Source organism: Dermacentor albipictus, chromosome 1 (assembly GCF_038994185.2).
Source record: "Dermacentor albipictus isolate Rhodes 1998 colony chromosome 1, USDA_Dalb.pri_finalv2, whole genome shotgun sequence".
NCBI classification, from domain to species: Eukaryota; Metazoa; Arthropoda; class Arachnida; order Ixodida; family Ixodidae; genus Dermacentor; species Dermacentor albipictus.
The window spans coordinates 67,804,291-67,820,144 of record NC_091821.1 but is presented as its reverse complement, the minus strand read 5'-3'; the positions used below and the strand labels follow the sequence as shown (position 1 = coordinate 67,820,144).

Here is a 15,854-nt window from a genome sequence, read left to right as displayed (position 1 = left end):
GAAAAGATTAAACGTTGCACAAATAAGGGAGCCATGCATGCATAGCTCTTCCAGCTCAACCACCGACTTATTTCTGCTCGCATTCCATGCCACGCTGTATTTTATTTAATGCTGCACTTGGGTACAGTACTATTCTGTTTCATTCTGAATAAATAGCAACTGTGTGTAATCTGTCGCAATGCAGAACTGAATCAGTCATCTCGGTGAAAGGAACAGTGGTGTCATCAGTCACTGGTGTGATGAAATACGCTGCACTCCTTGTTTTGTGGTAACAGTTTCTGGTAGTGCAGTAGTTCCACTGCTGTGAAAATCTATGCTTGTCGTCTACCATTGATGCAGCTGATATACTTCTGATCTATCCTCAACAAAACAGGCAAGTACTGCATCCAAGCATGGTATTAAACAAAGAAAATTCTGAACTGTGAGCTCTGCAGGAAATAGCATGAACAAGCCAGAGGTTCAGCATGAAAAGTCATGCATACCTGGCTCCCCCATATATGTAACGATGGGTACTAGTGAATGTAGAATATGAGCGGCTATGTGCAAGTATGCTTTACCTAAACTAAGAGCCACTTGTAAAGTAGTGTGTTAGGCTGCATGTTTGCAATACAGGCGTGGGATTGCTGCACTTGGTTTTATCACAGTGGTCATTTATGTTTTGCTAAGCAAACTAACCCTTAAAAATTTTTTTGAGTCACTTCAAGCTACTTTTTTTGTGCAGGTGGCAAGCATTCGACAACACCTTGCTGAAATCTATGTACAAGAACAAAGCTGGAGAGAAGCGGCCAGTGTGCTCGTTGGAATTCCACTGGAAACTGGACAGAAGTGAGTGTGGTGGCATGGCCACTCAATCAAAATGTGTGTTTTGGTTGAGTTACCATGGCAGTAATTCTGAAGCATATTTCATTCGCTTTAGTGAGCTGGCTTGTTCCGAGGTATTTTCGTCTTCTGGTAATAATTCTCGTTCAGCTGTTCTAGTTTTGAATCGGGCATACTTTAAACTCATATTTTGAAATTGTTTAATGGCTAATCCTTACCACCTTACACTCTCATTGTGCAGCATGATATCCAAAACTTTTCATGTTACAATTATCACAGATTTCAGTTGTACTTTTTCATTTTGCAGTAGTGCTGCAACAAATGCAGAAATGCTTCTTTTTTTATTTTTTTAAAAGGAGAATTGTGGAAATTTAGCAGTAAGTCTCCACGCTTACTGCTTCAAGCCATTTCTTTCTTTGCAGCTAAAATTGAAGATGTATGTGCATATTTAATAAACTGCAAATCTAGTACTCCAGGCAGCATGGCAAAGCTTTAAGATTTGCACATAGCTTTCAGCACTGACCTCTTTATTTATGTTGAAGAATATTGGCACAAACAAAAATGCTTGCTCACTGCACCACTAAAGCTTTAATTGTGTCTGAGTAATTTTATGTACCCCCCCCCCCTTCTTTTTGTACATTTTTTTCAAGGACCCTGTGGAGGTCTGCAGAGTTTAGAGAATGTGATGGAAGGCTGTCATGGGTGGGGTGGCATGCCTTCAACATTAAGTGCTATTCCTGTCAACTTCATTTGCCTCAATTATTCGTAGCATTGTATGGTGAGTTGGTCAAAAAATTATGTGAAGCTAGAAAACCCCTTTCCCAATACAGGGCAAGAATGCACCGTTTTAGCCCATTGGTGCACACTTTATAGCTGCCATCCGGAGTGCAGTGACAAATGACCCATTGTCCGTGATAAGAATAGGCGCATCGGTGCACAACATTCTACGAGCCTGTCCACAATCACCGTTCCCCATATGCCATACGTAGAAAGGTGTTAAACCTAGGCCAGAAATGTCTAAGCCTATACTAAATGGGAGATAGCGAGCAGTAGGGGATGCCCTGGTAAGCACCTGACCAGTGGGGATGTAAAGTGACTAAAGGTGACCGCATGGAGAGGATGCACCACTCGTGCATTAATTACGCAGGCACGCACAGCCGTACTCCCTCCGCTGCCTATGACGGCATTAAAGCGCTGGTTATGGTGCACCAGGCGTTGCGCTAACAAATTAAGTGGAACCTCATTGAATGGGGAGCTGTAGGAAGATATGTGCAGCATTATATGGCAGTCAGCAGGGTGCGGAATGTACATGTTTCGCAATATAAATATGTGCATCTCTTTGCTCGTACCCCTCATACATATATACATAAATAATGCATACTGCATCAGCATAATCCCCCCACACACCATTACCACGCACAATACATATTCCGTGCCCCGCCGACTTCCATATAATGGTATGCATATCTTGGACAGTTCCTATTCAGGGAGGATCCTCTTAACTTTTTAATGTGTGCTTCTTTCTTCAATGTCAGGTTAGCTTCAAAGAGTTATATTGTAATAATGATTGTTTAATTTTAAATGTCTTGTGTCAGGCCACCTTTCCTACTAAATGAAATGGTCTACTTGCCATTTGCAGTAATGATGTACAGAGGTGCCAGGATGTCTACCCACCAGAAAACCGGGAATTCTCAGGGGTATTGAGTAGTCTGGAAACACTCGGAAAACGTGGGGGGTTTGTGCCTCTATCAGGGAAAATTAGCGGTAATTTTGTTGAAAGGGTCGAAAGTCGCGGTAATGCTGGCTCGAGTAATAGACAGGAATCGTAATGAATAGTCTTTGACGCCCTGTCGTCGGCTGGAGGAGTTTCCAGTGTACAGTCAACGACCGACTTTCTGGATGCCCGATAATTTGGACGGCTTCACGGCACCACCACGTACCCTATATATAGTCAATGTATTGGAATGTTTGAAATTTCGGACGCAAGAACCCTTTGCTGTCCGATTTTCTGGACTTTTTGCCGTGACCGCAGGTCCGAAACGGCATTAATCAAAGCCAGCACCGCTGCCGTTTTGATTACCTCGCCACCTCTAACCGGCGCTCTCGCACGCAGTTCCGCTGGTAGCCGTAGCCACCACTGCGGCAATGCTAGACCTAGCTGCTTCGACGTTAGCTATTAAGCTTCTTGCCGTTGGGTGCCGTGTTTTTCATCGAAAGAATTCGCTGCTGTCGGCAATGGCACCGACTGTACCTTTGTGGTCCCCGCAATTGGCTTCGAAGCTCGGAAAGCATGATGCGTTGCATAATGCCAGTTCCCGAGAGTCAGCTTCGCCTCTGTGCAGAAATGTTACTTGGTGAAGCATACGCAAACGTATTGCGGTGAATCATTACAAGCGTCGAAAGGGACAATTGTCACGGGTCGCAATATGTATTCCTTACTTATACATGCGTGCATCCCGGATCTCCTGTTACAGTATGAGCACCGATATGCCTAATACGTGTACCTACAGGCCTTCAGAGCGTTTTCGAATGTTCCTGTGGTGGTTTCAGCCCTTAAGGGCAGTAAATGACATGCATTTATTTTTTCCAACTGGATGATTTTTCGGACGTTTTCGCGGCCCCTAGGGAGTACGAAAAATTGGACGTGGACTGTGCAACTGACTAAGAGGATGCTTCAAATGGTCCGTGGGGCGAACGAGTGGCGAAGGAGGACAAGAGCAGAAAGAACCTATGCATTGAGGGATGAATGGGAAAGGAAACATGCTGCCGCCGTTTTTGAAGGAGCTTGAGCTCAAAAAAGAAAGTGTTGGCTGATGCCGGGACACAGGTGTCCATCATCCACACCAAAATAAACTCTTTAAGGGGACACTAAAGGTTACCAGAAACTCAAGTTAAAGTGGTAGAGCAATGTTCTAGAACGTCTAAGGCGTCAATATAATCGCGAACAGAGCTTTAGTAACCGAGAAATTGAGGTCAATGCATGACACGATTTGAGACCCCCCAGTGACATTCCGGTACTAGCCCGATGACGAAAGCACTCCTCATAATTTGTGTTACTAATACTCAACTACTCGTATTAAAAATATCATTTCATTCAATTATAAGACGGAAAAAAATGCTACTTGTCTACGTCTATTCCATTCTAAGAAAAAATAACATTTTGACGTTACCCTTCAGTAATATGGGTGTTCGAAAGGTTTCGTTTTCGCTCGACTCTGCGCGCTTGACTCTGCGCCGCGCACGCTTTGGAGTTTCAGTAGTTTGGTTATCGCGTCGTGCTGTGAGGGTTCTGCTGGCTCGCGAAACTTTCATTTGGAACAAGCAGCGAGAATGCCACGTCCATGTGATGTCGTGGGAAGCCCTCGTTGCTTTCCCGCTCCACAGAGCCAGTGTCGAGGCCGCCGTCGTCGTACGCAACGTCGCCGGCAGCGCGAGCCCTCAGCAGCAGGTCGCGCTCGTCAGTGCTCAAATCGCTGAAGTTGAGCCCACCATCGCGAGCCAATCTGTCGGTGTCACGGTCCATTGCGACAAGCGTCGAAGTTTGCGTCATAGAATGAAGTACCAGCTTATGGGCGTCTTGAGCTGGAGTTTGAGGTATAGTGGTGGCGCCTGGTGGCGGTGCAGGAAACGACATTTGGGTCGTATTGAGCTCTGGCTGTGGCGAAGCACGTTTCTAGGCCGAGTTTTGCGTCGATTCGCACTTTTTTATGCCCTGTTGCGAGTGCGAAAAGGCTCGTCACTTCTCACAGACCACGCCGACCACGCTGCGAGCTCGCCGCAGCCTATAGTTTAACGAAAACGGACTCTCCGTGTACTGTGGGACGTAATGCTGGGAGCAGAAGGAATCGGTGATGCCGATCCGGAGAGACCTAGCCCAGCCTCGAAAAGGCGTCATTACTTCTGCGTCTTTGGCTGCCATGAACAAGAAGGCCTGAATCCCAACATCAGATTCTACCATTTTTCTTCAAGGCCTCACGAAGTGGAGCGTCGGGCGCGCTGCATAGCTGCAGTTCATCGCGCTGAGTAAGCGAAACTTCGTGCCATGCTGACAGCTTCGCCTGTCTTGAAGCTTGCTTGATTACCTGCGTTCGATATTTCGGTCTTTTGCACCTACAGTCCCGACAGCAGACCGACATAGCAGCAGGCATGGCTGGTAATTCACAATTCGAGACCCGGCCACAGCGACAATTAACAATTCGACCGATGCGAAGTGGTGAAGTGTGTGCAAATGAGCACAAATGGTCGGGCTGATTCGATGACAATTCACTACTCCACTACGAGCAGCACAGGTTAAGAGAGTTAAATGCGCTCATCCTTGATCTCAAGCCAGTACACTACGTTGAGGCAGCGCAGCAAGGCAGTATTGATTGCAGCACATCGATGTTCGAGTGCTGTCATTAAAAGCTACATGAAGCGAGCAGCCCACAAGCTCGTGCTTTAGAGCGATTCGCACGCACGTGCGAGCTCATATCCATTGCATCAGTTTAGTGGCATGCAGTCAACAAAGCTTGCAGGAGGCTTGCCGTTTGGCGGCATGTTGAAAGACCGCTGCCGTCGCGGCGCATACCGTCGTGTGCTCGAGCAGTTCCGTACACATGACATCTGCTTATCGCTGCTGTGGATTCATTTATAGCACGCATTTCCTCGCGTTCGTGCGCCTGAATCTAGCAGCTAGCGTGCAAACCTTACCTGTAGTTCCACTTCGTACGCGACTCGCTTCACTTGTGATTGACACCGTGCTAAAACTTCGCCGCCTAATTCTTGAACGGCGTACACGTATTCGGCACTGCATAATTTCTTGCCTTTACGCAGTGTGCCACCCCTGAAAAAATCTTCGGCGCCCAATATACGCAGCAGGCCGTGCTACAACACAACCGAAAGTGGCGGGTCCATATTGTAAACGTGCTTTCCGAAGCAGATGACCGAGCTTGGTACGACCCAGTTTAGGACAGAGGGCACTTTTTAGCACCTTTCTCGCAACGCCCCCTGGGCAATGCAAGAGCCCCATGGTCGCGCGTTTCTCCTTTCGCTAGCCACCATACTCCCGCTTTCGCTCTGCTGTCGGCTCTGTCTTGGGTCTGTTTCTGGCCGCGCGTTTGCGTTTTGCGCAGAAAAGCCATAGCGCCATCTGCGGACGCCGTTTTACTCACCGATGGCGCAACGTCACTATAAGACCATGGTGTCAGTACTCCTCGATTGGAGGGCGGGCGATTTGAACTGCGCTAGAGGTACGCGGACGCTTCAGAACGCATTTTCTCTTAAAATAAGTCTCTCCTTGGCACGAAACAAGCGTTTCGAGGTTTCTGGGATGGTATTTCAACAGTCCACGTTGACTTAATAGTAACCTTTAGTGTCCCTTTAAAGCAGTGAAACACAACACTGAGGCGTCGTGCGTGGGCTGAGAGTATGTCAGGACAGCTGTGGTTGACTTACGAGCTCTTGAGAGAGAATCTTAATTGTGACAAAGTTCGGGCCTCATACCACTGAACTTGCTATCAGTTGATAGAAATAGCTCATATTCGAAAATATTTGCTTCTGTATGCATCTCCTTTTTATTCGTATTTGAAAATGTCTGACTGGATTTGCAATTTTTTTGAAGACATTTTATTTGCTGTGCATTTTACCAACCCCTCCTTTCTATTCTCTTTTTGAATAACATAAACACCACTCCTTAGTATTCAAACTGGATTAAGTGGTTTTTTTTTTTGTATGCTTACTAGAGAGTGACAGCATCAGGCGACGTGGTTTCAGCTCGTCTTGGCATAAAACATAGTTCGGTGTCACTCAAGGAATTTTGCAAAGGCACTCAGGAAAACCTGGAAAACTCAGGGAATTTGGAAATGTCAACTTGGTAGACACCCTGGGTGCACCTCTCCGTCTCCGTTCCTTCCCTCCTAAATTGGACAGAAATCTGGGCGTGTTGCATGTTTGGCTCCTGGGTGTCGTACTTGACCACCATCTAGACTTTCACCACCTTGTCTATCAGGTTGACTGCTGTGTGATTGACCCACAAAAATCAAAGGGAAAACATTGTGTGCGCCATTTACAGCTCTAATTCACCTGTGCTTGAATACTGCAGCTCAACATACGACTCTCATCCAGGTACCATGCTGCATACTACATTCTGAAGTGCCAACTTGGTCACACAACTTCACCATACTAGGGATTATGCACTACCGCACTTCTCTGCATAATTGGCCTATACTCGCTACATCTAAGTTAGGAAGTCTGAACACAGCTGTCAGAGTCATTGCCACCACAGTCTCCTCCAATTCTGAAATATCTCTAGTGTCCCTGGCATGGAGCATGTAACTGCATGCCATGTACTATCAACACACCCTACTTATTGTCCTCTCCACCTTACCCTCTTTCCTTTATTTTTTATAGAAGTGCATTGTGAGCCTCCTAGTATGGGTGTAAAGCCCTTCACAACTGTGTAACTCGTGAACAGAGTAGTATAAAAAAATGCCATATAGCTGGTGCTGACTGCGTTATTAAAGGGACCCAGAAAAACTTTTTGAACATAGTAAGGGAATGTTGCCGATCTGTTGTTGAGGCTGCTGAGAACATGCGAGTCAGATATTACTGCACTGCATGCAGCAGGGAATTTACAATCTACTGTCAAACCCAGTGAAAAATTGCTAGCTCTCACTTATGCAATGTCATCGTGCAGAGTCGTCGAAAGCAGGTGGTCCACTGATGCTATTGGCTCATTTCGTGATTGCAAGAGCATTCTCAGTAATACATAATTACTAAGTGAGTTAAATAAATGAAAAATATATACGCCTGCGATCTCAAAAAGATGGGAAATTGATTTCACCTTTGCACTGCGTGTATCTAGTCTGCTGTATGTGGCCTCCGAGAACGCACTGGTGTGCTGTGTAGCTTAGTTTATCGTGGCCCGCCACGCAGTGCCGCAACGAGCTCTGTTGCCGCCACGACACTCAACTTGTGGCCAGGGCTTTGCCCTCTTTGCTTCTCCACTGTGCAGCTTCCAGCGCATTAGCAAAGATGAAAAGAGAGAGAAAGCCGGGTATCAGTGCGATAACTCCACAATAGTTGGAAGAATTTGGAAAAGTTTTGCGGCATGAGATTTGTAAAATGATGTCCTTTAATAGTGAGGCCATTCTAGGATTAGTTAAAACGTTGTTTCAGGGTCCCTTTAATGGAGATAAACCTGTATGTTTTAAAGCAACACAAAAGCTAGGAGGCGGTGGCCTGAGCAGAGATGGAAGTGCTGCGCCAACTTGCATCAAAACACTATTTCTAATGAAGTTGCCAAATTTAGCAGCATGTGCATGTCCAGTGGCAACCACACAGCCATAGGCATGCGTTGGCTAGTGCTTAGAACTGCAATCCAAGCCTAAGTAATTTGTTTCTTCGTTGGCATCTTTGGAGCGTGGGTGCGGTCGATGGCATAATTGTTAACTAGGCCACAAGAAAATGAAAACCGTTTTGTGCTATGCAATGCGTTGCGAATGTTTATAAAAGTTGTGCGCGTTTGCGTATATGCAGACCAGCTAAAGATGAGTTGAACTGGCGGCCATTTCATGGGGCAGTGGGGAAGGAAAGCCTCACTGAATTAATAAGGTTGTACGGTCTGCTCAGCGTGTAGCTCGTCAGTTTTATTATAAATTTTAGCACTCGATTTTGCACCCTATTGGTACATATCTGCGTCGATTAATGGGTGAACGCCTTGCATGTGACATTCTAAATCTATTTCGAACGTGCACCACTCCGGTTACCGGGCTGATAGTGTGGCATGCCTACAAACGACCTGCTTGCTTTCATAAAACTTCTTGGTCAGAAATATCCAATGGCACCCACAATCGTCACTCAAATTTGCACTTGGGCTACACTATTTTCTGCCCGGCCACACCACACAAGATCAGGCTCTTGCTGCCACAGAAAACAAACAAAGGATGTAAAGTGCCATTTTTAGTCAACCTTAGCAGCCAAATTCTGGTCATAATTAAACATTCGGCGAAACGCAAACCTCTGAAATTTTGTTTGCAGCAACGTAATCAGGACATGACTTGCGCAAATCAGAGTCCAAAAATTTTAATAAACCATTGTTCAGCGAATGAAATATCGGTTGCCGCTTTACACTGGCTTTATGGAGTCTGTGGTGGAACCGCGAATGAGCCCAAATAATCGAGCTTATTCAAAATATTGGCTGCCGACGCCGACTGGAAAGCCAGTAAACGTTTTTATCCCTTTATTATTTTCAAAAATATCTTGGAGCTTTTTCTCAGGAAGCGATGTGAAATACTGGCAAATGTGCAATGACCAGTATGTCACTTCACATTTATTCTGCGGTATTTTGCTATCTTAACTGAAGGTCGCCAAGAATTAAAAATTACCTGAGGGGACTACGCAAACGGCATTCACTGTACCTTGATGAGTGTTGTTCATGGGGACCGCTGTGAACACTTCTTGTTCATTGGGCAGGAATACGTTTAATTAATTAATTATATAAATTCAACTAATCGATAAGATGTCAATGAAAAATGTTGTGGATGACATTTACAAATGACCGATGGCAACATTTCAAACAACCAAAGATTCGTGAAGAACCTGCCGTGGTGGCGTATTGGCTTTGGTGTTGCGCTGCTAAGCTCGAGATTGTGAGAAAAAATCCTGGCTGCGGCAGCGGCATTTCAATCGCGGCAAATGCAACAACACCTGTGTACTGTGCATTGGGTGGACGTTAAAGAACTCCAGGTGCTCAAAATTAACCCCTACTACGGTGTGCCTCATCATATCGTGGTTTTGGCACGTAAAACCCCAGAGTTTAATTTTAATTTAAATTGTTATTACTTTTTTAACGAGAAAGAAAGCCCGTGAAATAAATAATAGTAATATTAATAATAATAATAAACAACTGCGCACTGAAGATTGCATCAATGTTTATGCAAACCTTGTCAAATAGGAGCACTAGGAATGAGCGGCCGCGTTTCTTTCTCACGTAACTGCTGATGCAGCGTTAGAGCTGCATCAGCATTTTTTGCTGCACATTTTCAGTCCTGCTCAAAAGTGAAGGAGCACGATCTTGTAATGGCTCGCTTTCCGAGCCGTTACAAGACCATGATCCAGGTTTGCACATTTGTAATATACACAGTACACTGATGGCAACGTTTACGTCTCAAGCCACTTTTATTATTGGTGTGGGGACGTGCTGTCACGAGTTTTTAATTTTGCAAGGTTTTTCTTGTTTTCCTTATTTTGTCCGTAAAAAGGATCACAAAAGACCTAGGTCGTTATGCACTGTTATCGATACATCTGATGAGAAATGAGAAATTTGTGGTGACAAATTTGAGTGCTGTTGTGTTTTAGTCTGAAAACAATGTTGATGTTGAATAGGACTTGCAACTCGAGTAGCCGAGATGTCAGCATCCTAGTTTTCAGTATGCACCTCCACAACCACCTGAAATGATGGATCAAAGACTTCAGCTGACAGACAAGAAAAAGTATTCAATCCTGGTAGCAGCAAAAATGCACCACATTGTTTTATTTATGGTTTTTCTCAGAAGTCTTAATTCTTCTCCATGTGCTCTTACAGGGGAAAAAAAGAAAGCGGGAGGGGGTTTTCAAAGAGGTCCATGAATTATCCATAAGAGTGGCAAGGGTCCACAAGATGGGAAATTTTGAGAACCATAGGTGTAAACCATCAACTAGTATACTTTTTATTGCATTGATGAGGCATGTTCTCATTATCTCTGCTTATGTCAAATTCCTTAAATGGCAGGCAATACTCTGTCGACTACAAACTTGAGACATACCTGAAAATTGCTCGCCTTTACCTGGAGGATGAGGACCCTGTTCAGGCTGAGGCATACATCAACCGAGCCTCGCTACTCCAAGCAGAAACCAAAAATGAGCAGTTGCAAATCTACTACAAGGTGAGATGCCTTGAACAAATTTTTTTTTATGGTTTTAGAATTAAGCTGTTGTCTTTGGTTTACAGTATGTTCTGGTCAATAGTGTCAAATAAATTTAACGAAAATGTGCAAGGTAAATAAATTCTTATGAAAGGGAAAATTGTTACCCGGTAGCACACAGAAACCCCATACGAGTTTCTCTGAAAGCTTCACAGTCGAATATTGTCAAAGAGGCCCTGAAACAGTTTATAAAGCCTCAGCAAAAGGCTGAGCCTTTCTTGTAATATATTTCTGAAGGAATTTTTTTTTTAGAAGTACCTAATATACACAGCAATATTAGGAGTACAGTATTTACAATTTGCTTCCCCCTTAGCCAAGGTTACACCAATAGCGATGCCTCTCCTATGACATCTACATCACCTAGCTCCTGCATTTTATTTTCTTTTTTTCTTTTTTTTGTGTGTGTGTGTGGTTGCAAATAGTAACCGCTATCATAGATTGTTCCAAATGGCACTAGCTGCATGCAGTGTTCGGAGAAGAGCTCAGCAGCTGCAAGCATATAGCATGTTTTCACAGGCACTCAGTTATGGGTCATGCCTGGGACGACTAAATGAAGTTTGACGAGTAACTTTTGTGGCGGATCATTTGATGAAGTTATCCAAAAAGTAGAAAGGCGTGACAAGCAACATGTATTAACCTTAGTTTCCTACTAAAGTTACTAGAGGGAACTCGGGCACTATCATTGTTCAGTTGCCATGGGAAGGATGGTTAGTAATACCAGAGTCCTTCCATGTTTTTCTGGTCACGAAACTCCGCCGTCACGCTATGGGAGAGGTTCATATGCTGCCCAAAGGTGCCGCGACGCGGCGCCACTGTGCCACAGAGGGCATCGTTCGTACCGAAATGCGTGCACAGTGCGAGGCGAGCCGAGTGATCGGGTGCGTTCTGTGCATGTGCTGTGCTATTTTTCAAGTGTTGGGCTGTTTGGTTGAAGTGGTGGGGTGGGACAACGATGCCGAACACGTGTTGCGTGCCTGGGTGCCGTTCCGGCTACAAGGGCACGACCGAAAAGGTGTCGTTCTGTTTACCTAATAACAAGGAGCAGCGCGAGAAATGGAAGCAGGCCATACCGCGGCAGGAAAGTGGCAGTTTTAAATTCGAATTGAAGTATACACGTGTGTGCGCGAAACACTTTGACGCCTCGGACATCGTCACTGCGTACAATTTCAACATCAACGGCGACGACGTGTCCCTGGAGCGTGAGAAGCCGACGCTGAACACATTTGCTTTATGCTTTGTTGCAACCTCAATTTGTGTTATACCAGGATAGAGTAGTTCACAGCAATAGCGCCCTTACCCCGACCATCTATGAAAAGTATAGCATTAGAATTCCTGTAAATGCAAGTGTTAAAACAGAATAATATGCACGAGGTCGCGGGATCGAATCCCGGCCACGGCCGCCGCATTTCGGTGGGGGCGAAATGCGAAAACACTCGTGTACTTAGATTTGGGTGCACGTTAAAGAACCCCAGGTGGTCAAAATTTCCGCAGTCCCCCATTACGGCGTGCCTCATAATCAGAAAGTGGTTTTGGCACGTAAAACCCCATATATTATTAAAACAGAATAATATGCATTGTTTTATTTTCCATTGTCCTTTAGTCTTGGCTATTGATAGGCTACAATTCTTCAATTGCACGTACTTTTAAGTCTATAAGCTGCTATGAGTAAGAATGTTATTAGCACACTGTTAGCTACATTTGTATTGTGATTTGCTGAGCAAGTTTTGTGTGCATGTTCAAGTAACAGCTGAAGAAGTAGAAAGGTGGTATCTCTAACAAGCCATGTAAAAAAATTGCTGTATTTGTGATGCGGCTACTTGTGTTCGTTTTAGCCGTGTGTTATGAAATGCTTATGCTTTACACTTTCTTGTTTATAGAAACAATCGACTATGCATTCTGTACTTATTGCCATTCGTTTGCTGGTGTTTGTTTCCTGCCTCCCAATGCATACCTCTCACGTTTGATCTTATTTCTTTATGCGTATTATATCAGTGTCATGCTTTTAACAAACTTCTTGCATTGTGAATGGTGGACCATTTATGACCGGATGCCTCTGTGCTATCTGTATTTCGCTCCGCTTATTTTACATAAATAAATGAAATGATTGTGCTTGTATTTTGTTTTTGACCAACACGTTTTATTTCTTTTCTTAATCGAATTATGAAGTTTTTTTTTTTTTCATTTTTCGACCATGATAAGAATATCAGGACCGGTGATTGCAACATTTTAACATATTGTAAATAGTTGCGCATTAAGAACCAAAATACCTAGTCTCGTCGTTTCTGTGTCGAAACCACGAGCAGTGTGAATAAGTGCTGGGCTTACTGACGCTTCTAAACGACTGCTTGCTAAGGCAATTGCCTAATTACAGCTAGTTTCAACTGTGCAGGTCCTAACACTTCAGCTTCGCCTTAATCCGTTGTTAAAAGCCGCACAGAAGACATTTGGTAGCGAAGTTCGTCTTGCATTAATTCTACCTAAATCTTATTCAGAAATGGCATCGCTTTCAAAAAATCTTAAGCGCATGGAGCAGCTCAGTTCGCTTTTCTTTGTCATTAAGTATTCTACGGTAGCAGCCCTTTGCAATAGCAATTTCATTCTTTTGATCTCGTAAGATACTGCCCACAGAGTCCTTCTATGCCACAGTTTAACAAACTGAACAGCTGTGCTCGGCGAACAATCTGGCGCTATGCGCAACGGAGAATTGGCGCTTACTCCTCTGGTGATAAGTGGGACCACTGGCGTTTTGTTGCGAATGCGCGGTGTTTAATTTAAGGCAAATATTAAAAAGCTGGGCCCACCGAAGCGTTGAGGTGAACAGTGATGACGAAGAAATCCGGACCGGGACCGCCCGGCCGTGTACAGCGGACGCACTTCGACGGGGGCGAAATGCAAAACACCCGTTTATTTAAATTTAGGTGCATTTTAAAGGATCCCAGGTGGTCAAAACTAATCCCGAGTCCCCCACTACGGCGTGCCTCATAATCGTATCGCGGTTCTGCCTTTTAAAATTCCAGATCTTTCTCTTTTTTTTTTGGTCTGAGACCGACGCAAGCTCCATGTTATGAGCGGCTTTTTTTTTCGTCCCGTGCACTCATATCATCGCAGAAGACACGCTCAGGCAGTAATTTAATTATATTCAATGTTAAAAATAGTTACGTGAAACTAAAGCGACGGTTGAAGAAGTTGAGAAAGCTAGAATACCGAGGCTGCTCCACACACAACCACAGCGGTAGCGGCGTTCGCATGCCCTCTCATGCACGGTTGCACCTCTAGCGGCGGGCGCTGGTGCTATATGAAACTGAGGCGGCAGTTTCGTGACCAGAAAAAACATGGAAGGACTCTGGTAATACATAATTTGTTTGATCTTCGTGCTTGTGGCTTCAAATGCTCCTGTGTTTTTATTTACTATGCTTTATTTGCCTTTATTGGCCTAAATTTTCAAACAGACCTAATTTTCCAATATTTCCGAGCAAAATATTGCAATGCAATATTCTGTTGAAAATGGTTAGCTTTCAAAGTCGGAGCCATTTGAAGCCAGAAGTATGAAGTTTAGGCAAATCCATGAACCATGATTACCCTACTGGCTGAACCATCACACTTCCAGCTCCCATAGACATTAGCACCAGAGTTCCCTTTAGTATTTCCGTAGGAAACTCTGTGGTGTTAACAGCTCCCAACCTAACCCAGGGTGTCTACCAACCGGGAAAACCGGGAAAACCGGGAATTCTCAGGGAATTTGAACAGTCTGGAAAAACTCAGGGAAAACTCAGGGAATTTGTGCTTCTATCAGGGAAAATTAGCTCTAACTTTATTGAAAGGGAACGAAAGTCGTGTTAATGCTGGCTCCAGTAACAGATGAATCGCAACGAATCGTCATTGACGCCGTGTCATCGGCACGATGTATTGCCAGAGTAGTTAACGACCGATTTTCTAGACGCCCGATTTTTCGGACATGCCCGATAATTTGCACGGTTTTGCGGCACCACCACGTACTCCATATAGTCAATGTATATTGCCCTGACTGCAGGTCTGAAATGGCATTAATCAAAGCCGCCACCGCCGCTATTTTCATTATCTCGCCGCCTCGAACCGGCACTCTCGCAGGCAGATCCGCTGGCAGCCGTAACCACGACCGCGGCAACGTTAGGCCTAGCTGCTTCTATGTTCGCTATTAAGCTTCTTGCCGAGCGGTGCCGTGTTTTTCATTGAAATAATTCGCCGCTATCACCAATGGCACCGACTCCGCCTTTGTAATCCTCACGATTGGCTTTGAAGCTCGCAGAGCACAGCGTGTTGCGTAATGCCAGTCTCCGAAAGTTAGCTTCGCCTCAGTACACTAGTGTTAGGCGGTGAAGCATAACAAGCGTGGGAAGGGGGCAATTGTCACGGGACACAGTATGTATTCCTTAATTACACATGCGTGCACCCCGTCTCCTGTCACAGTACAAGACCTGATATGCCTAATAAGCGTACTGGCAGGCCTTCAGAGCTTTTTCAGACGTGCCTGTGGTAATTTTAGCCCTTAAAGGCAGTTAAAGACATGCATTAATTTTTTTCAGACTGTCCGTTTTTTTTTCGTTTTTTTTTTGCGGCCCCTCGGAATTCTGAAAAATGAAATGTTGACTGTACAACTGACCAAGGGGATGCTTCAGATAATCCATGTGGTGAAAGCGTGGTAGTAGGAGGATGAGAACAGAAAGGACCTACGCACTGAGGAATTAACGGGAAAGGAAAGGTGCCGCCGCCTTTTTGAAGGAGCTTGAGCTAAAAAAAACTAAGTGTTGGCTGGCGCTGAGACACAGGTGTCCCTCATCCAAACCAAAATAAATTGTTTAAGCAGTGAAACCCAACACTGAGATGTTGTGTACAGGCTTGGAGTATGTCAGGACAGTTGAGGTTGACTTCCCAGCTGCTGAGAGAGAACCTTAGTTGTGACAAAGTTCAGGTCCTCATACAGATTAACTTGCTATCAGTTGATAGAAATAGCTGACATTAAAAAAATATTTACTTATGTATGCATCTCCTTTTCATTCGTATTTGAAAATGTTCAACTCAATTTGGGAATGAGCTTTACCATTTCTTTCGCTGTGC

At 44.6% G+C, this 15,854-nt stretch overlaps 1 protein-coding gene across 2 annotated transcripts in view; it reads left to right on the top strand.

The window, feature by feature from the left end:
- The window catches only part of CSN4 (COP9 signalosome subunit 4), a 58,501-nt gene that overhangs the window by 13,663 nt on the left and 28,984 nt on the right, over positions 1 to 15,854 (top strand). For both annotated transcript variants that reach the window (XM_065438287.1, XM_065438288.1), the window contains 2 exons: positions 722 to 825; positions 10,568 to 10,721. In XM_065438287.1, coding sequence (XP_065294359.1) covers positions 722 to 825; positions 10,568 to 10,721 — 258 coding nt within the window. The remainder of the gene's footprint in view (positions 1 to 721; positions 826 to 10,567; positions 10,722 to 15,854) is intronic.